General features: G+C 45.3%; 1 protein-coding gene across 26 annotated transcripts in view; it reads left to right on the top strand.

Annotated features, from left to right (window-relative positions):
• Positions 1-19,708, top strand: part of KCNMA1 (potassium calcium-activated channel subfamily M alpha 1) — a 664,040-nt gene that overhangs the window by 550,507 nt on the left and 93,825 nt on the right. For 2 of the 26 annotated variants that reach the window (XM_040976119.1, XM_040976115.1), the window contains one exon: positions 19,037-19,123. The exons of the other annotated variants lie outside the window; for them this stretch is intronic. In XM_040976119.1, the coding sequence (XP_040832053.1) occupies positions 19,037-19,123 (87 nt within the window). The remainder of the gene's footprint in view (positions 1-19,036; positions 19,124-19,708) is intronic. 26 annotated transcript variants of the gene reach the window in all.

Here is a 19,708-nt window from a genome sequence, read left to right as displayed (position 1 = left end):
CCTAACTTTTATTGATCTCTGAACCCTTATACCAATGGTCTCCTCTTCCCCTCACTACCACTGAGGACAAAGAAACCTAACTCAGAGGATCAGAATGCTCTCAGCACAAATCAATTTAAGGAGAGTTTGTGTGTGTGTGCAGCTTTAAGTGTATATGGAATGATGTACAGATTTATAGGGCGTAATGTCACATTTCATACATATGTAAATTGTGTAACAGTAAGTCAGGGTCATTAGTATCTCCATCTCTTCAAACATGTACCATTCCTTTGTGGGAAACAAATATTCTAATTATGTTAAAGTAGGCTTTGTTAACCATGGTTGCCTTACTGTGCAGCATAACATTAGCATCTGGTCTTCCTAACCCTAACTCTGCACCTGTTGTTCCCACTGGCCTTTCCCATGCCTCTTCCCCACATTTCTTCCCATTTTGTTTTTAAAGATTTATTTTTATTTGAAAGGCAGATTTACAGACAGAAGAAGAGACAGAGAATATCTTCCATCTGCTGAATCACTCCCCAAATGGCCACAACAGCTGGAGCTGAACTAACCTGAAGCCAAGGGGCCAGCAGGTTTTTCTGGGTCTCCCATGCAGGTGCAGGATATCCCAAGGCATTAGGCCATGCTCTCCTGCTTTCAAAACCAGACCATTAGCAGGGAGCTGGATGAGAAATGGAGCAGTCAGGGCACAAACTGGTGCCCATATGGGATGCTGGTTCTACAGACTAAGGATTAGCCTGTTATGCCACCATATCAGCCACTTCCTTCCATTTCCTCATGCACGTTCTCATGGTGTGGTCTATCCTTCACTGTCTTCCACTCCAGTACACACCACATATATTTGCACCAAAATCACAAAGAGATTTTGGCTTCTGCTCTGGCTCTGAGCCAACTGTGGCCCATGGATCTTGATTTGGCCATTTATACTTGACTACAGGAAGTGAAAATAGACAGACAGCCCTGGCTCACCAGTCAACTGTTCCCTGTGACTGGAAGGGCCCCTACAGGGTGCTTTTGTTAGTGACTGGCAGAAGCCAGTACCTCTCACTGATGTCATGGTAGCCACATTGAGTCAGCAGTTGACTGGAAATGCACCTTCCTGTGTGTGGGCCTTGGTCGTTTGGGATACAGTGGTTAACTCCTTTAAGTCAGCATCATTAGACCGTTCATGCTGGGGCGACATTTCCTTTCAAAAGAACCCCTTCAATTGTATATCTCTGAAGAGCTGCACTGAAACCAGATCTCTTCAGAATAGCTACTTTTTTCTTTTCCTTTTTTTTAAATTTTTCCGGTTTAGTGTCAGGAAAGTACTTGGCTTACTTTTGGCAGCCTTATTGTGCCTTCCCCTTTCTGCTCCACCTCAAGAAAGCATCCGAGAAGCCCTCGTGGCAAACCTGCTACGAAGATGCACTACAGACAGATGCAGGACGAAAGGGACAGCAGGCAAAAAGCGGTTGATATTCCTAAAGAGATGATAAACAGGATTGGGAAATAAGTGGAAAAGTCAGAAAGGTGGTGGTGGTGAGGAGGATGGGTGGTTTGTATGTGTCACATCCTCGAGACACCTCTTTCCAAGGGTCATACTGCCAACGTAAGCCACTTGGCTCTTTAAGGAAAAACCGTAGAAGACCTTGGTGTGCTACACGAAGGCTGAGCAGAGGTCCTTATGCAAGGTGACGTGGAAATTATGTTTACATTTTTATTTCAGGACAGTGGCCAGTGGTCAGAAAACTCCCCCTGACAGCTTCTCCCACCAGGCAGAGGATCTCTGCTCTTCCTTCCATGGTGCAGGACAGATGTGGCCAGTTAGTCCCCCGTCTCCCTTCGTACTCCACTATCTCAGGTGACAGATGCCAGGGCCAGCCTGCCTTCCACTTGAGCTGTCTTGTCAAGGCTGTGCCTTAAGCCCAAATCCTGACCTTTACTGTAGGAAATAAAGTCCTGATGAACAAGCAGAGGTTTGAATTAGAGCAGGCTTGGAGCAAATGTCAAGTCCATCTCTGGCTCCCTCCTCCACCTGCACCAGGGCCTGGATTAGACCCAGTCTGGAGTTTGCAGTGCCTTCGGCTTTATGGGTCTGGGGAGACATAACTTATTAACAAAGAGTTATTAAATTTTTATCAATTTTACAACACAATGTAAATGCCTCCTATGAAACTACATTGTATTCATTATCATTTAAAACGTTAATTAAGTCAAAGTTGCATTTAATTTCTCCCTAAATGGACCTCTGGGAAAAGGCGTTTCGAAACATCTGTGGGAGCCTGCAGCTCCTGGAGCCAGGGACTTCCTCAGCCCGTATTCAGGAGAGCCTCCTGAGTTGATTGCTGTGGCATGGCTGTGGCTAATGTGTTTGTGACTGAGCATGGGCTCAAATCAGGCCAATATGGCCCCGTGGGGTGGCGGTGCAGGCTCCCCCACTTCCTGCCTTCCAGTCCCATGCAGCTAAGTGAACTGTGACTCCTCTGCTCTCTGTCACATCTTGGGATTTTCCTTTGCCGTGTCGTCCCTATCGCTTCCCTCGGATACTTCATCAGAGGAGGATGCTTGTCATCTGGCCCAACAAATTGAAGACATTTGCCAGCATGCTGGTTGTGAAGATGGTAGCGTTTGGGATCCATGACTCCTAATTAGATTAGAAGCCATGGGCACAGAGCAGCCCACTGGGAACCATTTTTTGAATGGACATTACAGATAGTGCTTCTTGGCGAGGAGAGAAAGAGCGGGAGGCAGACACAGTGGCTGGAAAATTGCTTTATTTTGTTGAGACTAGAGTGATGCTCCTGTCTCGTCTGAGCAGAAACTGGCCACCCTTGCAGATCTGTAATTATGGAGCAGGCACGTGGGGTTCACTGCCTAAGAACCGAAGCATATTTTCTTGGTAGTACTAGGAAGTAACCCAGTGGCTGGGATTCATGTAAGTGCAACCTAACGCAGTAAGAGATTCTGCCAACACAACAAGATGTATGTGCATGTGGCATTGCAGACACTAGTCTGCACGATTTGCAGATGTTGTTTAACCCTTCTAATGAGACAGTCACTATCACTACCTGGGCGGTTGTAAAGGAAGGTGTTGGTGAGGGCCCCATTTCCATATGAAACAACAGTCCTAGGTCACGCTGCATTTCAAATCTGGCTATCTCCAGGATCCAGGCTGTTGCTCATAGGATTGGCTGATAGCCACAGGTCCCTGAGTCTCCTACAGGAGAAAATGTGAGAAACCCACCAATGCAATTAGAGTCACGGCTTCCTGCAGAATGGCTGATTACTCAGTCAGGCTGGGCACCTGAGGCTTGTGCAGGCTACTGGGAATCCAGGAAAAGGAGTCCCTTGAAAGGTGCGGCCCTGTGGATGTTGATCTTATTCTGTGAGGGCACCTTATATAGGAAATGTAATTAAAAAATCATTTTTTTTTCCTGGTAGAAGATGTCTGAGCAAAGAAACGGCCCAACAGCTTTGTTGTAGGGCTGTGACAACTGCCTAGGGAGCAGGACCTGGTGATGTGAACTTGAAAATTGTCAGCTGGTGGGTACAGTTGACCCTCTTTGGGAAAGAGAAATGTTGGGAAAGAAGATCTAGAGACAATGTATGAAAATCACACAGGCAGAATCCCACCCACATGTCAGACCAGGAGGGACACTGAGTGTCAGCAGTACCCAGGGGCACTTCTTACCACATTGAGGTTTACAGACCCTTAGTACCACCTAGCCGGGTTTTTTAAAATTTATTTATTAGTTGTCCTCATCCTGTTTATCCTTCTTGAGACAAGGAAGAGGCCAAGTGCTGTCTGGCTTGCTCTCTGCATTCTCTCCAGCTACGCCAAGCATTCTCATGCCTTTGAATGACTGAGTCACCCTCTGCTTTTTGTCAAGGTTGAGCTGGCCATTTCTTCTGTACTGCTTAGTCCATGTCCACATATGGCCTGCTACACTTCCAACTGAGAGAACAAGTCCAGCAGGGATGCTACAAAGCCAAAGCCCTAAACAGTTGTGATTGTAAAAGAGGGAGCCATGACCTGCAGAGAAGAGAGACAGGAGGTGCAAATGAAATCAGGAAACATGCTAGAATTGCAGACAGCGAGGAAGGGGGTCAGGTCTCAGGGTCTGAAGTCTTGGGATGTGAAAGTGAAATTTGCTGGCAGCCTCATTGCATCACCCATTTCCTCTGTTAAGATGAAGGTGGCGATCAGGTAGGAGATGCCGCCTGCCATCTCCATGGAATTTTCTCCATGCCAGGGAATTCCCTAGCCATTCCCTTCACTGTACTGTGAGCCAACTGAGCTCATTGGCAGTTAACGACTAAAATTCCAGGGAACCTCAGAGCAGAGAAAGAAATATGTGTGTGTTTTCCGGAGATGTTGGAAGTCTATCCTGAGGTAGGGACCATAATTTTATATGTTCTAGTGGCTCCCCAGCTAGCGATGAGTGTTATAAAAAGATGAATGTTTTACATGGGCATGGTGTTCAGCCTCATCTCATTTCACCCAGTCACCCGAGAATAGACAGTATTCTCTTGGTGAGTTCCAGAACTTCTCTGTTCCTGATTCTTCCTTCTTTATAAAAATGGAGATCCTAATAGGATTATCATATGGAATAGTGTCGAGGATTAGCTGTGCCATTGCATAAGAAGTTCTTAGGAAGTTCCCTGTGGAATGTTGAGTGCAGTGGGTTCACTAATACTATCCCTTACCATTATCCTCCTCATCCTTTATTAATACATGAAATAACAGAAGCAGGAATGAACTTGACCACGATCACAGAGAACTGCCATCTCACATAATACGGATGGCAGTAATAACAATAAACTGTTTCAACTGTCACCAATGCATCTTTTTTTCCCCCCAAATTATTGAGTCTTGTCAAGTTAGTCTTTTAAAGGACACATCAACTCTGGGTGGGGGTAGAGAGGAGCAAGGGTAGTGATGCAGACTCAAACAGCTTAGTGAAACAAACTACGAAGTTGGAATTGAAATATTTTAGTTGATTTTTAGTCGTAGTCTTCATAGAAATAATCCAATGAGAATGTAAAGGGGTAGCCAATAGTCCCTGGAGGTCAATGTTGCCTATCCAGAAAGCATTGCAAAATTTGCATGTAGAAGAAAAGAATGCAGAGTCCTGCTTCTGAGTTTCCTTTCAACTCAGACTCTGATTTCCCTGATGCAAACAAAACCCAGAAGCCCTTGTTTCAGTCCTTGCTGGCATAACTTTCTAAGATGGCGACATCTACTTAGCAAAGGTCTGGGGAGGAAAATACTGAACTCTTTCTGAGGTAGGCATCCCTTCACGTATCAGGGCTATTCTCAGCTTCCAGGCTTGGAGCTGGAGATGGAGGGACGCAGGTGGGCACCCCACCAGGTTCTTACATATGTATATTTTATCAGTTCTCTTAAAGGTATCCTTGGATTATCTTCAGGAGTGTACAGACATTTGTTTCCTTCCCAGGGGCCCGTGATGGTGCTGACAGCATGGACTTGAACGTCATGCACAGTCAGAGCATCGTTAGCTGCTGAAGATGTCTAAGCCCAGCTCCTTTGTAGTTCCTCTCCAAATGCTACTCAACTCCAAGTTGCCTTCCTGACCATGTTTTGCTCTACCTTGCTTTGTTACCATCACATTTCCAGGACACTAACCTTTGGAAGGCTTTCTCACCAAGTAGGGACACCCTTCTCCAGGCAAAAGGACCTTTTTAGCTACTATAGTATGTATTTGGTAGATTTATTTTTAAATGAAGGGACTTCAAACAAATCATGGAAAATGAACTTGAAAGGTAATTTTATATGGGTGCAGAAAAACACTATAGCCAGGTGTAACTTTGTCATTGCATGTCTTTCCCTTGAACTTTTTGAAGGTGCCTCATTTTCTTATCCTACCTCTCCAAATCCTTGGTAGGGTCTCCTATGGGACTAGAGTCTCTGGAAAATTGTGCTTTGGGGTGTCATCGCACATTCTTCTGAGAGGCTTGCATCTGTGACTTGTCCATCTCTCAAATGTCCCGGAGACAGGAAGCCTAATGGTTTCTTGGGTGCTGCAGGGAAAGGTGGAAGGGAACACGTGGGAAGCAGAGACAGCATGCCTTGTAAGTGCTGGCGTCATGCCTTTGCTTGATGATGATCTTATCCTCAACCATCTTTGAGGTATGATTAATACCAGGACTCCCCAGCATCACCTTCCTTAAATTCCTCGTGAGTCCATGGACTCTACTTCTTGCTGATTCTTTCATTAGTATGATTAGTACCAGGAGCAAGGTTAATACTGGGCTCAAGTTCTCCACTCAGACGCTGCCTCTCCTTTCTTTGAACAATCCTGATGTGAGCGTAGCGTGAGTGCTGATGTACCATTCTACAGTATCCCACTGTCCTACACACTGTCCTACATACTCATCCATCCTGCTGATGGCTAGATCTCGGCCCCCACACCACGTATCAGGCTTTGTCGCACAGTCACCATTGTGCTTTGGTTCATCTCTCCCTTGCCACCAACCCACCTCCATTGATTCTTTGAAAGCATAGCGTTGATCATACTGTATCATCCCATCTTAAAGAAGGAAAATGCATCGGTGGTTCCCTGTTTCCAGTCGTACGCCTTCTCTCGTTCACATGGTGTTAAAAGCCTTTCACAGTTGGCTTCAGTTTTTCTATGTTCTTTCTCCACATAGTTATCCTTAGTCTTTCTAAAACTTTTTTTCCTATGCTGGATTCTCTCCCCCCTTGCTCGTGCCAATTAGAGGTTCCCTTTCCTTTAAAGTGGGGACCAGCCAACTATGGACCAAAGGGCAAAGGTGGCCCACAGCCAGTGTGCAAGTAAAGTTGTATTATAGCACACTTGTACTCATCCATTCGCTCATCATCCACTTGAGCCATAACAGCCAGTCTAAGTAGCTGCAACAGAAAGCATGTAGTTCGTGACTGCCAAAGTATTCACCATCTGACCTTTTAGGGAAAAAAAACTGCCAACCACTCCCTGGAAGCTCAATAATTGCCACTTCTGTGAAATTGTCTTGACTGGCCCGTTCATGACCTCAGATCAAGATGAATGAGTTTCTCTTTTGTGAGCCTGTGACACTTCACATAAATTCCAACCACAGAGGTTTTAATGTTGAGTTTTTTTTTTTAAAACGTGAACAACAATAACAGCAGCAACAACAAAAAAGTGTCATTGGCCCTTGAATTCTCAGCACACTGCATGCTCAGGAGCCAAGGTATGCAGTGGGAATTCAACATTCACCTGCTGAATGACGTGTCAGCTCTGTCAGAAATACACCCCTGGAGTTTATTAGACCAGTCTGGAGGGAAAAGGTGGTCCCAGGGCTGGCTCTCTTCCTTCTTGCCCCCTTCTTGCATCTTGGTTGCTTAGCAGCGGATCCCTTTGACGCCTAAGCATGTGTTGAATGAAAGCAGCTAGAACTGACCATTGCTTCTTCCGAAGGTGACACCTCCTCTGCTCCTTCCCACAGGCACACAGTGCCTGGACCTGGGGCTGGACCCTTCCTCATGTCATTGTGTGGCCCTGTGTGGGTCTGTAGGGATGTATGTCGGGTGATTAAGACAGGCTCTCTCCTGGTCTCTCTTTTGGGACCATAATACTTCCATCTTCCTCAAGCTCTTGTCACGTACCGAGAATCCTCATGGACTTGAGTTTATTGCTCCTGCCCTGAGGCAGGGCTTGCACCTTTCAGGAGGACCCAGGCCCAAGCCTGCTCTCTTGGTAGGCTGCTGCTCTGCTACATCAGGAGTCTGATCTGAGCAGACTGGCAAGCTGCTCATCACCACACACACACAGACTCCCTCAAATATGGGCACCCTGAATGCCACCAGACCTCACCACCACCTTGACTTGTGTTTGATATTGCTCCTGGCCACCCTGGTTCTCCATCATCCATGGGTGCCAGTTGAGACTGGAAGTGTCCTTTGCCTGTACCCAGGTCTCTACAAATCACACCCTCTGTGTGGATCAAACACTGGACACTTGGAAACATCTAGATGTTGGAATCTCCTCTTTCCTGAGCTTTCTGCAGCTTAGTAAGATGGAAGAACTCATCTCCCTTGGAAATAACAAAGTGTGTGTGTGTGTGTGTGTGTGTGTGTGTGTGTGTGTGTGTGTGTGTGTGTGTGTTTAATGGAACACTGTTGCCTGGGCCCTTTTGGCTGTTACTGTTGGAGATTAAATCTCAATAACTTTTTGAAATTAGAATGGACTTCCCATCAGCTGAATGGACCACGATGCTGACCTCCTTCCCAGAACAATCCAGGAAGGCTCTCGCTTCTCTGGACACCCTGGGAGGTTATCAGCATGGACGTTTTGCTGAAATCAACTCAGAGAATCAGCACCATGTAGGAACTGTCATTTTCCCATTTACCGGTGCCCCTTTGATCCCGTTTGGACTTTATTTGTTCCAAGTGAAAAATACAGTTCTGATTGCATAGGTCTCTCCACTGGAGTCCTCTTGTATTTTTATTATTATTTTTTCTAGTAGAGATCAAATCACCGTTGTAAGCTGAGCGATCATTAGTTATCGCCACCGGATTTCACAGCCTGCACTTTATTTCTGCCCATACACCATCAGCAGCCCTCCCTGGTGTGTAGCACTCGCTCGCCGTGAAGCTCTGCTGAGCCTTTCGTGGGTACTTGGGTGTTAATTTATTTCACAGTTTCCTTTGCAGATATAATCAGAGTCACCTATCACATCCCTGCTTCTTCTTTTTATTGTGTTCCTTTGCTATCATGTCGGTGTGATCTTTTTCTGAAAAATGACAGGTGGTGTTTCTCTGCTCACCGCAGCCATGACTTATGGGCTTGTGGCTTCTCGGCTGCCATTAAAAAATATACAACATTTTATAGATGTAATCTCAGTTATTTATAACTCAGGTCTTGTTAGATGAGAAAATTTCCTAAATGACGTCTTGGTTTAGGTGCATTTTTTTTTTAAAAAAAGGGAACATATTCTTTGCAAAATGTTTTCCTCTGAATTGCAAATGAAGGTAACGTTTCAGATTTTAAAGCCTTTCTCCTCATCTCTTAGTACATCGAACTGCGTGAACATTATTTTCATGTAAGTGATCCGGTCGTGGTGTTTAATAAGATAATGTTAGAACAAAAGAGCTTTCGCTTTTGATTTATTTGGTTATTTACTGGGTGACTTACAGTGCTTTTGCACGTTAGGATTGGTTTGTCAACAATTAACATTCTGGGTTTCTGTATAACCATACTTCAGGTAATAGAGGATTATTAAACTGCAACCAGCGTGTTAGAAATCTGCCCACTGGTAATAAAATTCTTATGTACAACAGCAGCTGAGAAATACTGCTGTGTATTTATTCCTAGATGGCAAGATAGATGGCTACAAAGAACTGAGGGGCCCGAATGCAGGGCAGCCAGCAGGTGGCGCTGCGTCTCTATAAATGAGACACTCCCCTTGGATGGTTTCCTGATTTTGTCCCTGAACCCACATTCTGCTTTTTCTCTTCTTAGCTGATGCCCTCCTTCATGTCCTGAAGCATCTAAACCCCTAAATCCGGTGCTTTTATCCTGTCATTTGGGTGTGTGTATATATGAATAGAGTCAACAGTTCATATAAAAAAGGAATTATAAGTTTATTTGGGGGCAACTTTTTTTAATCCGTGTTTTTTTTTTGTTTGTTTTTGTGGTTTTTTTCTTTGATAATACACAATTTGCCAGTAATTTGTAAAAACCCCTTCCTACTTCTCCTAAAACAGTACTTCTCAGTTGCTAACACTGCACTGAACGTTGCGTGTTATGATAGTAGCTCAGATCGTCCTAGCTGCAAATATTCGTATGTCTTTACAAGGTCTCTTCACCATCAGGTCTGGAGTTCCCTCCGCCTGGTCAGGCTACAGCAAGCTCCTGTTCATCACTAGCACTATTTAGGCCTTACTTTACACTAGGATAATGAGGGACTTTGTTATAAAAGTGGCCGACAGAGTGGGTGAGTGTCTTGTCTGCGAATAATTTTAACACAATGCTCTTTCCTCAAGAATTACCGCAGAATCCAAGTTAACCGAGGAGTAGTGCTTCTCCCTGTGGGCCAGAACTAATTTCTGACCAGCAAGAACAGGTTGGCTGTCATTCATGTTGTACCCCCATTAGCTGATCAGTTCATTAAATTTAATGTCATTGAAACGGGGGGAAGGGAGATGCAGGTATACAAGGTATGCATGTGTGCTGCTGTTTGCTGTGTTCTTACAGCCACTGCTGCGTTTTCTTTTCAGTTTTTCCTCATTCAGTCGGATATGGCTGTTGGTTTGTCATTGTAGACTTTATCATTTGAGATGTGTTCCTTGTATAATTTGCGGAGGTTTTTGTTTGATCGTGAAGAGGTGTTGAATATTATCAAATACTTTCCCTGCCTCTATTGTTAAATGCTACTCATCAGACCATAAGGAACTTCAAATGCACACACTTCATCATTCTTGTAATTGAATCACTTGAAGCTGTTACTGTTGAGGATCCAGTGGGGGGAAAAAGAAAAGCTTTTCATTTGAGTTTAGCTTTTCAGAGGCCTGCTGGGCTTGGGGTTGCCGACGAAGGCTCCAGATGAAGGAATGGAGGGGGACTCCGGTGTGTGGCTTTGATTGTGAGCTTGTGAAAGGTGACAGGTTAGGAAGTGACCCCAGGAGTGGAGGACTTGGGAGGCATCTCCCCAGTATCTGCTCATTAAAACTTGGTCTTCATGGAAAATATGCTTTGAAAATGGAGGTTGAGTCATTGTTCATGCAAGTCCAACTCTGGTGTCTTTCCTTCCAGTTCTCTGTGGAAAGGAGACAAAACTTGCCTGAGTATTTGAAAATCAGAGATGGGCAGTCTGGAGTCAAGGTTAGGGTTTCCTGGATGGGCTGTGAGAAGTCAGGAGGACCACTTTCCAGGGCGTTAAGTCGCTTCCTTGTCTAGTGGCTGGGCACTCCATGCACTAGTGTCTTCATTGTTGACCTTCATAATTTTGAAGGAGCCAGCAGGACAGTAGAGCAAGCTAGCTCATTTACAAGGACTCTTCCCAGATGTATAGGCAGCCACTATCCTCTTCACATTTGCAAATGTAATAATTATATTATTACATTGAATAAGATTTGCAGAGGCCTAATGATGTTACCCACTATGGCCCAAATTCCATCGCAGTAGAAGTAAAGCTTTGCCCCATCCAGCCCCTACTGCTTTCTCAAGGATATTTTCCCATCAGCCAACCTGACTTCCTGGTAGTACCTTTGTTCACTGTACTGCAGCCTCCTGGCCTTGGTCTAAGCTGTCCCTCATCACTCTTCACTGCCACCCTGAGTCCATGTGGCTTAGGCATCATGATTTGGGTGTCCCCCGTGTACTATGAATTAGGCTGATGAGGCTGACTTCCTGTCCCTCCTGTTCTTGTCCCAAAGACCCTTATTTCCCAGCTTGCTTGTTGTCTAAGGTATCTTGGCCCTCCCTCACTGTGACCATGTGGTGTGTCTGGTACTGTGTCTTTGTAGAACTTGTGAATTGTAGTCTATGTTGTAAGTGCAGCCAACTTGGTTCTCCAGTCAGACTCATAGTTCTCTCTTGCTGTGCCTCTCTGAAGCTAGCAGAGCAAAGTCAAGAAGAAAACAGGAGCAGTGCCTCCAAGCTTCTGGTGGGGTGGGTCTGAGGTGGGTCCGGGGTGGGGTTGAATGCTGGCGCTCTGGAAAGCACCGCAGGTTTAGGCCACTGGAAGCTGACTGCACAGCTACTGAGCAGAGCCACGCTTCTGGCCCAGGAACCTTGCTCTCTTGCTTTGAGTTGAATCTGGTAGAAGATTCTGGGCAATTATTTATGGCTTTGTGGTTAGGAGACCCCTTAGTCCATAGCTGGTACCTGTGATGGAACAGGAGATAGCATGGAGTCCAGAAAGGTCTTCTACTTAATGCTGAATCCCACAGGAGGGCAAGCGTCTCACCAGCATCACACAGGGATCGAACCACGCTAGGCCCAAAACTTGGGCTCCTGACCCTAGCGTCTGAGGTCTTCCCTCGGCAATATTGCATTTTGGCCGCTGGGGGGCAGCTTACTGAGAGCCTGACCACGGACTGTGAGAAGTAAAAATAAGCGAATGCCAGGGTATGAGGGATTTTTGTAAATCAAGGAGGGGTCCTTGAAGCAGTCCCTGGAAGGCTTCCAGGAGGAAGCAGCTCAGTCTGTTCTGGAGAGGTGGGTTAAGCACGGAGGAAAGAGATGGCTTGATGGGAAGGCCCAGCGAAGGCTTCACTGCCTCGCTCTCCCATCATGCGTGCCTCTCACTGTCCCCCCAGTGTAACCTTCAGTCTGCAGCCCTCCCACGGAAATGCCCTCCCAGTCGGCTCGTGTTCTCTGTGAGCTGCAGGAGGAGCAAGGTTTCTTCCATGTCTCTATCACTGTCCTCTGTTCCTGCCCCTAGTGGGAGTGGCCCTCGCCCTTGCCAAGGAGGTCCATGTGTTTCTGGCTTTTTGTTTTTATGGCACTTGGCAATGCCTAGTTATTTGATCTGAGTGGTTAATTGGGGGCTATATGAAATGTGAGAGGGAGTGCAGAGGATGGAGAGAGAGGACTGCAGGAGGGGGCAGGCTCCAGCTCCAACAGTGATTGGGCACTAGGTTCATTTCCCAGGCAGGATGGAGAGTGAGTCTGGTTGAGCTGGGCAGCAGCAGACTGGCACTGTGAACTTGACTGTTAACCTTCTAGGGACTTCATCTGTGTTGACAATTATATATAGCCCATGCCTTAAAACTGTTTTCAGGATTTAATAGAAGTTAGAGGTTCAAAGACTTTAGGAATAATCTCTGCCACTGAGGATGATCCTGTGTGTGTATAATTCTGTGAAGCAACAGGCAGATGCCAAGCAGAGCATATCAGGGCTGGTGTTTGGTCCTCAGTGTGTCCACTTGCAGCCACTGACTCCCTCATTTCATCCTCCAGTATCTCTGGATTGGGTGGCCTCCCAGGTCCAGCAGGGCAGCTGTTGACTCTATGACATCCAGGTGCTAAGTCACTTGTCTGAGATCAGAGCTGGGATTTGGACAGCAGACTGATTCTAGTCGCTCAGAGAATGTCCCCCCTCGCCCCCTGCCACCCCTGTCATCCCAGGAGAAGTCCTGGTGGTTTGAATGATCTGCATGAGAAGCTGGCAGCCCTGGACCTGCTTCTGCATCTGCACCCTATCCCAGCCTTGAGGGTGAAGCCAGATGGCCAGGGCCCAGCCCTGGCGCTGTACGCCACCATGCCCACGCCACCATGCCCTCTACCTGTGCTGCCCAGAAACAAGCCCACCCCAAGCTAGCACTTTCCGGTACGGCACAGAATGTACCAGATGATAAATTATAGGAGAACACAGATAACGATTTTATAGTTCAAGAAGATCTTTAGAAGGTGACTCTGCCCTTATGAAGTTTACTAAATGCTGTGTTTAGTGTAAAATCACAATCTAGACTGGGCCTTCCTCCCAAGGTTAAGATCATAGTGTATTTCTATAGTGTTCTGGCAGAACATTCTTCATCAGGCACCTGGGTCGTACTAAAAAAAAATGCACTTTCCCTTTATCTGAGCTTCAGAGAAGATATCAGGGCAACCATCTGGAATACAGGTTAGACTTTGAGGGGGCTCTCGCTGCACCTGGCTTCGTGGAGCTATGGTCTTTATGGATGAGCCGATAATCATAACACTGTTAATGGTCATAACAGTCCTTATCGGCATCACCTCTAAGGCTTAGAAAACAATCTCACGTGCATTACAATTAGAGTCCAGGCTAGCCTTCAAATAGCACAATGACTGGGGCAGCCATTCGTTTTCAACACGCACATAGCCAGGAGCAGTTGGAAAGGCAGACGTGACTGACAGCTTCTGCCGGTCATATGTGTTTGAAACCTTGCAGGTGAAGGAGAAAGGAGTGAGAGAAAGAAGGTCATACCTGTAGCCCAACAGAAGAAAACAGAAACTTTTGCCCAGAGTGAAAATGTAAAACAGCACCCGGCGTGAGGCAGGAGCACTCGAGGAAGGGTGTGAAATAATGTCTGTGAGACACCTGACCCTGTCGCCTCCCTTCTCTTTTTCTCACCCTGGGCAGGTGGCAAATCTCAGATTCCTGAGGCAGCGTGATCTTTTTCCACTCCTTTGGTTGTCTGACAATTTGTAAATCCATGAGGAAGTGTTTGCTGCAAGGCCCTTGCGTAACAATCTCATGTAAACAGCGTGAAATGATCAAACAAAAGCAGTTCCTGCTTTACATTAGCTTTGTCCAGCTCTCTAAGGTAGCAGAGCGGGACCTGGAAGACCTAAGGCTTCCAAGAGGGTGGGGTTGGGACTCGGGTGAGGCACGGTAAGCACTTCGTCATGGGCACCAGATGTTCCCAAATCCTCGGGAATCAAGATAAGTGATTAGTTTCATAAATTAAAAAAGATTTTTTTTTTACAGTAAAATTCAGATTGAGCAAAATGTCCTGATTTCCAAAACAGGCAGGAGATGTAGTGATTTTTCAAACTGGTATTTAGATTCTGAATGCAGGGGTATGAGAATAACAAGGACAAGAGGCCACTGGCAGGTGCAGTGCCCTGCTGGAAGCAGCTCTTTCAGGGTTCCAGGTACGGTGCTGTGTTATAGGCCTTTGCTTTGATACTTATGAAGGGGGCCTGATCTGGCCAATGGCGAATCCAAATCTCTTTGATAATAAGGCTTACAAGGAAATGAATTCCTCTGCAGGCTTCATCAATTCCATTACAGTCCATTCTGCCTTTGTTAAATGTATGGGTGGAAAATTATAATTCTTCCATTCACCGTGACCATTTTAGACACGGAGCTCAAAGAGATCAGCATTAACTTAAAAAAATATATATTAGCACGCTTGTATCCATTAAGCACACTGCTTTGTAGGCTCCAGCTGATGGTTTTATTAAGTATACTGCAGGAGGGGAAAAAAATCAAAGATAATTATAAATTCATAAATACATAATTCATTGACATAAAATGATTTTAGTGGGAAATAACAGAGATGTTCTGATTAAGCCCATAATCTAGTGTATGTGGATTTCTAGCCACACTGATGGGCACATTTTCTTGTCTGAAACTACCTTTGATAAGAAATGCATTACAAACTCATCAGTTTGGCTTGCTGTTAACAAAGAGGCAGCAGACGTCTGGATCATTCTGGATTCACAGTGAAACTGCCACACCATGTATCCTCCGACTCAAGCTGTACGAGTCTGACAAGGGGCAGATGAATCCAGGAGTTATTGTGCAGGGGTTTAAATCTATGCGGCAGCTGACGGTTGAAATAATCATCTATATATCGCTCTGAGCTAGCTGGGGAAAGGTTGAAGCTGTATATTTTCAACATATCTAGTCTAATGGTTAATCTGTTGTCTTGTCCGGGCCTCTCACAGGGTGGATTGGCAGCCCACACTGACAGCTCCGAGGGATTGCTCACGGGAGGTGGGGTGGCGCCTGGATTCTCAGAGGACTGGATAGACTTAGGCTCCAGTTGGGAGATGTGCAGCTCACCTGACTCACGTCTTCCAATGCAGGCACACCAGCAGGGCTCCCAGCAGGTTGCAGGCTAGGGATGAGGGTTCCCAGATCGTGGTCGGCTCTCTTCCTTCTGACTTGCCCAAAACCGTGACACTTCCTGTGGCTTCCCTGTGCTTGTCTTTTTTAGTCTGGCTGCATTGGCAGGTTGGAAAAAGCATGATCTTTATAGAGAGCTTAGGAAACTGTGCACGGATTCAAATACTGCAGAGCTTTTCTGGGCAGGGTCAGTTTTGTTGACATCTTAGACCCTTCAAACCGTATGGCCTCCATCACAGTTACTCAGCTCCAGAGTGAAAGCAGCCTTGAGCATGCGATAAACAAACCACGGTCATGGCTGGGGAGCGATAATGTTTTGTTGATAGTTACTGCAGTTTGAATTTGATATCATTTGAATGTGCTACAAAATGGTGTTGTTCTTAGGTCTCTATCCCCAAACTAATTAAAAATGAGCAACCTGGTCTTAGCTCAGGGGTCATCACCCCATGACGTAGGCTACAGGCTTTTGGAGGAAGGTAGGGTGGCTCTTGGTGCTAGGAACCAGGCAGGGTTTATCCTGACCCTAAAAATTGTCCCCCAGGAACATGGGCTACACATGCTAGGAACACAAAAAGCTTCAAAACTTTCACCATCTGGCTGACATGGGGAGGAGGAAGAGAAGAAGTTGAAATGGAGCTGCATCTGTTAAGTTCCTGTTCACTCTTCTCCCCGCCCGATTCAAACCAAATCAAACTTGTCTTCTGTCTCCTACAACCTTCTCCATGCCCAAACTCCTTAGCCATAATTCAGGGATGTTTTTGTCTCTCTCATTGTCAATGGCATTTTTGTTTGTCCCTGAGACGCTAAAGTCTATTCCAAGAGAAAAGGAAGAAGAGGCCAAAGGCAACCAGGTCTGCAGAAGGAATCTGTTGCTGACAGCAGAGCAGGGCAGGTGTTGGAGGAGTGACTGCAGCAGGGTAGGGTTGTAGTGGAGATCTCAGAGCTCACTTTCTGGTTACAAGGGACCTCTGCCAAGTTCAGAGTGGGACACTGGGCTTGTGGTTGGGGATGAGGCTGCTGGGTTCTGTGGTTTGTATCCTCTACTCAACTCCTTTCTAGAGGGTGTGTTAGCTCTAGAGGTACTTAAGTACATTACACTTCAGGTCACATTGCTGTTCATATATTTATATAGGAGGTGAATTCTTTCATCACTCTGTGTTGATGGACTCAAACCTGTACACATCAGATTTTCCAAGCAGTGAATAGAGTCAGAAATGAACCCTGTAATCAAGTTCTGCTTAACTTATTGTTCCTTAAAGTCTCCCTCCCCATTCTCCTATTAACTCCACAAAAGCCAGAAATAAAACATAACAAGTTCCCCAACTCATGCCTTGTCAGCCCATTGTGGGGCAGGTGCTCCCTGTGCAAACTCATGCCTTGTCAGCCCATTGTGGGGCAGGTGCTCCCTGTGCACGTGTTAACTCAGGCTGGTTCACTTGCAGACACTTTTTTTCAATTGCATTTTAGAGAATGACGGTTTATCATTTTGAACCTACGTCCCTTGGGGCTTCCAAAGAAATAGATTTCTTAGCTTTTGGCTGGAAGTTGTGAAATCACCATACTGGATAAGGTATTATGGTAATGTCATTGTTCAGTTTTAGAGAATTTTATGATACACTTGAGGCTATGATGGTTGAGGTTGCTTTGCAGGGGTGGCAACCTTTATCTTTTCATTATCTTTACGTGAATGTTTTAGTCTCAATTTTGAAGAAATCACTTCATACGTAGATGTTATCAAGACTACTACGATGTGAGCATCAGGCTTAGGGATGGTGATACTTCAACAAGTTCTTGGAGATGAAGACATTTGGCCTACTAATTAAGATGCTACATCCTACATCAGAGTTGCATCAGTTAAAATGTCCCACTTTCAATTCTAACTTTCTGCTAATGCATATCCTAACCATAATACGGCTCAGATAGTTGTGCCACTTACAACTACATCAGAGAGCTTTGGCCCGGTCCTCACCATTAGGGTCATTGGGGGAGTTAATAAGTGAATGGGAACATTTCTCTCTCTCTCTCCCTCTCTCTTTCTCTCTCTCTCTTTCTCTATCTCTTTCCCCTCCCTCCACCCCTCTCTTTTTCTCACTGCTATTCAAACAGGTGTTTATGGAAAATGAAATGAATTAATGTCTGTCTTGGTATAAAATTTTTAAAGTTCTTGATAAAGCCTATGGAAAATGTGTTATGGAAAAAGAATTTTCATGTATGTCAAAAAAATTTTTTTTGCACTTGAAGAACTTAACCATGTATTATCCCAAGCTTGTTAGACTAGAAGCTCATCCCATGGAATTCACGCATTTGAATTCCCCAGTACTCTGAAGCTGAGCTGTTCATGGCTCTTTAGGTATAGAACTTTGGCCTCAAATTCATTTTTTCTTATCAGAGATGGACTTAGCGCATGATCATTGATGGGCATATGACATTGTCTTCTATGGGATTCATCTCCATATATAATAGTGGTAATAGTACCAGCTGCACAGCATGGATTACTTGTTCATTATTTTGTGATTGATGCTTTGATTTTCATTGCTTCAGGAGACCATCACACCCTCTCCTTGGTCTAGTTTGTGTAACAGGCATCCAGGGTCATACTAATCTCAGATGATAGAACAGCAAACAATCTCTGTAAAGTGTGCTGCCATCCTGTGCCCCAATCCAATATGGCTATAGTGGTGCTACATTGACCATGAGAGACTTAACTAATCCAGACTCCCTGGTGGCAGTCTGGGACAATCATAAGAGAGGATGGTGTGGTTAGCGTGGGCCTTTTGTCCATGGTGAGCACTCATATTGTAAAGCAAATGTGTTACTGTGACTTCCACAATTTTTCTTGAGGAAGTGTTTGGTGAACCCATCAAAAATAGGAAGTATACCATTAGTTCTCTCTTCTAGCAATTTCCTCCCCGCTCTTCTCCCTTTGATTTTAATGCTGCCAGATTTGTAGCCTGAAAGGATACGAACTTTACATTGGTGTCACTTGACTCGAGGAGATGCTGCACCACTCCCTTTCACAAGAGTGGCATGCCCAAGGTGTTAAAGTGATGTCACAGACGAGGAAACGGGCCATGCCCGTGTTTTGAGATGGAAAGCCATAGCTTAGCACTGAGATTAAATTGATGTTAATGTAGCTATTAGCAGGAGGATTCCTTCCAGTAGGCCATGGAGATAATAGGGCTGACTCTGCTATATTCACATATGTTGCTGGGGCGAGGGGAGTTGCATATGGCAAATGTTATTGCCCAAAGTTATCTTCTGGATTTCCACAGATATGATCCTTATTAATTGATGACAATTAAATAGCAAAAGGAGTTTTGCAAAATCACCAGGATCAGAGAGAGCTCACTTTAGCTGTGAGAAACAGGCCTCTCTTTCCATCCAGAGTATGGGTTCCATTTCATGTTGAGATTACTTTGGAACTTTTCTATCATGCTATTTCACTGGGGATTAATTTCCATTTTCTTTTCTTCTTATTGTTTGGCAGTCAAGCATGGAGCTAGATCACGCTATTCCAAAGACCCATTTGAGTTCAAGAACACAACTCCCAATTCTCGGCTTGTGCCCGAGCCAGGTGAAGGAGTACTTGGGGATCCACCCCAAGTTTTAGTAACTTGCATCCTTCAATGCTCTCTTTTAACATGCTGAGCCCACTTGAAAAAGAATGTCCCACTGTGGATTTCAGCATGCCTTTAGCTTGCTGGGCAGGGAGACACCAAAAAGGAAAAGCCTAACCAATAATAAATAATCATTAAAAATGACCCCGCCCCCAAACTAGCAGCTTGCTGGAGACTCTAGAAAGAAGTCCTCTTCGCTAGAAGCCTTTGTGTTCAAACCACTTTGCATGATTCTTACTCCGAGTGATTCCAGTGTGGATGTGACGTTACTAATGACCTGCTAAGTGTGTACAGATGTGGGCTTCTCCAGATGTGGTGATGAATAACGTACGAGAGATAGCTGGCGGACTCACATGTACGGGTTGTTTGACTTTCAGTATGTTTCAGAGTTTATTTGCTCTGGACTATTTTTTAACTCCAGCCAGCACATTCACCTTTACATCTTAAAGAGAATCATCCTCCCGCCCCCCACACCCCCCAAATCTCACTGGGGAAACAGGGAAACGAGAGACTGATCCTGGCTGTAGCTAACTAACCATTTG

The sequence above is a fragment of the Ochotona curzoniae genome, unplaced genomic scaffold (genome assembly GCF_017591425.1).
Source record: "Ochotona curzoniae isolate NIBS_2020 unplaced genomic scaffold, NIBS_Ocur_1.0 contig_2692, whole genome shotgun sequence".
In the NCBI taxonomy this organism is placed as follows: domain Eukaryota; kingdom Metazoa; phylum Chordata; class Mammalia; order Lagomorpha; family Ochotonidae; genus Ochotona; species Ochotona curzoniae.
The sequence above is the reverse complement of the archived record's forward strand: the minus strand, read 5'-3'. Positions and strand labels throughout refer to the sequence as shown.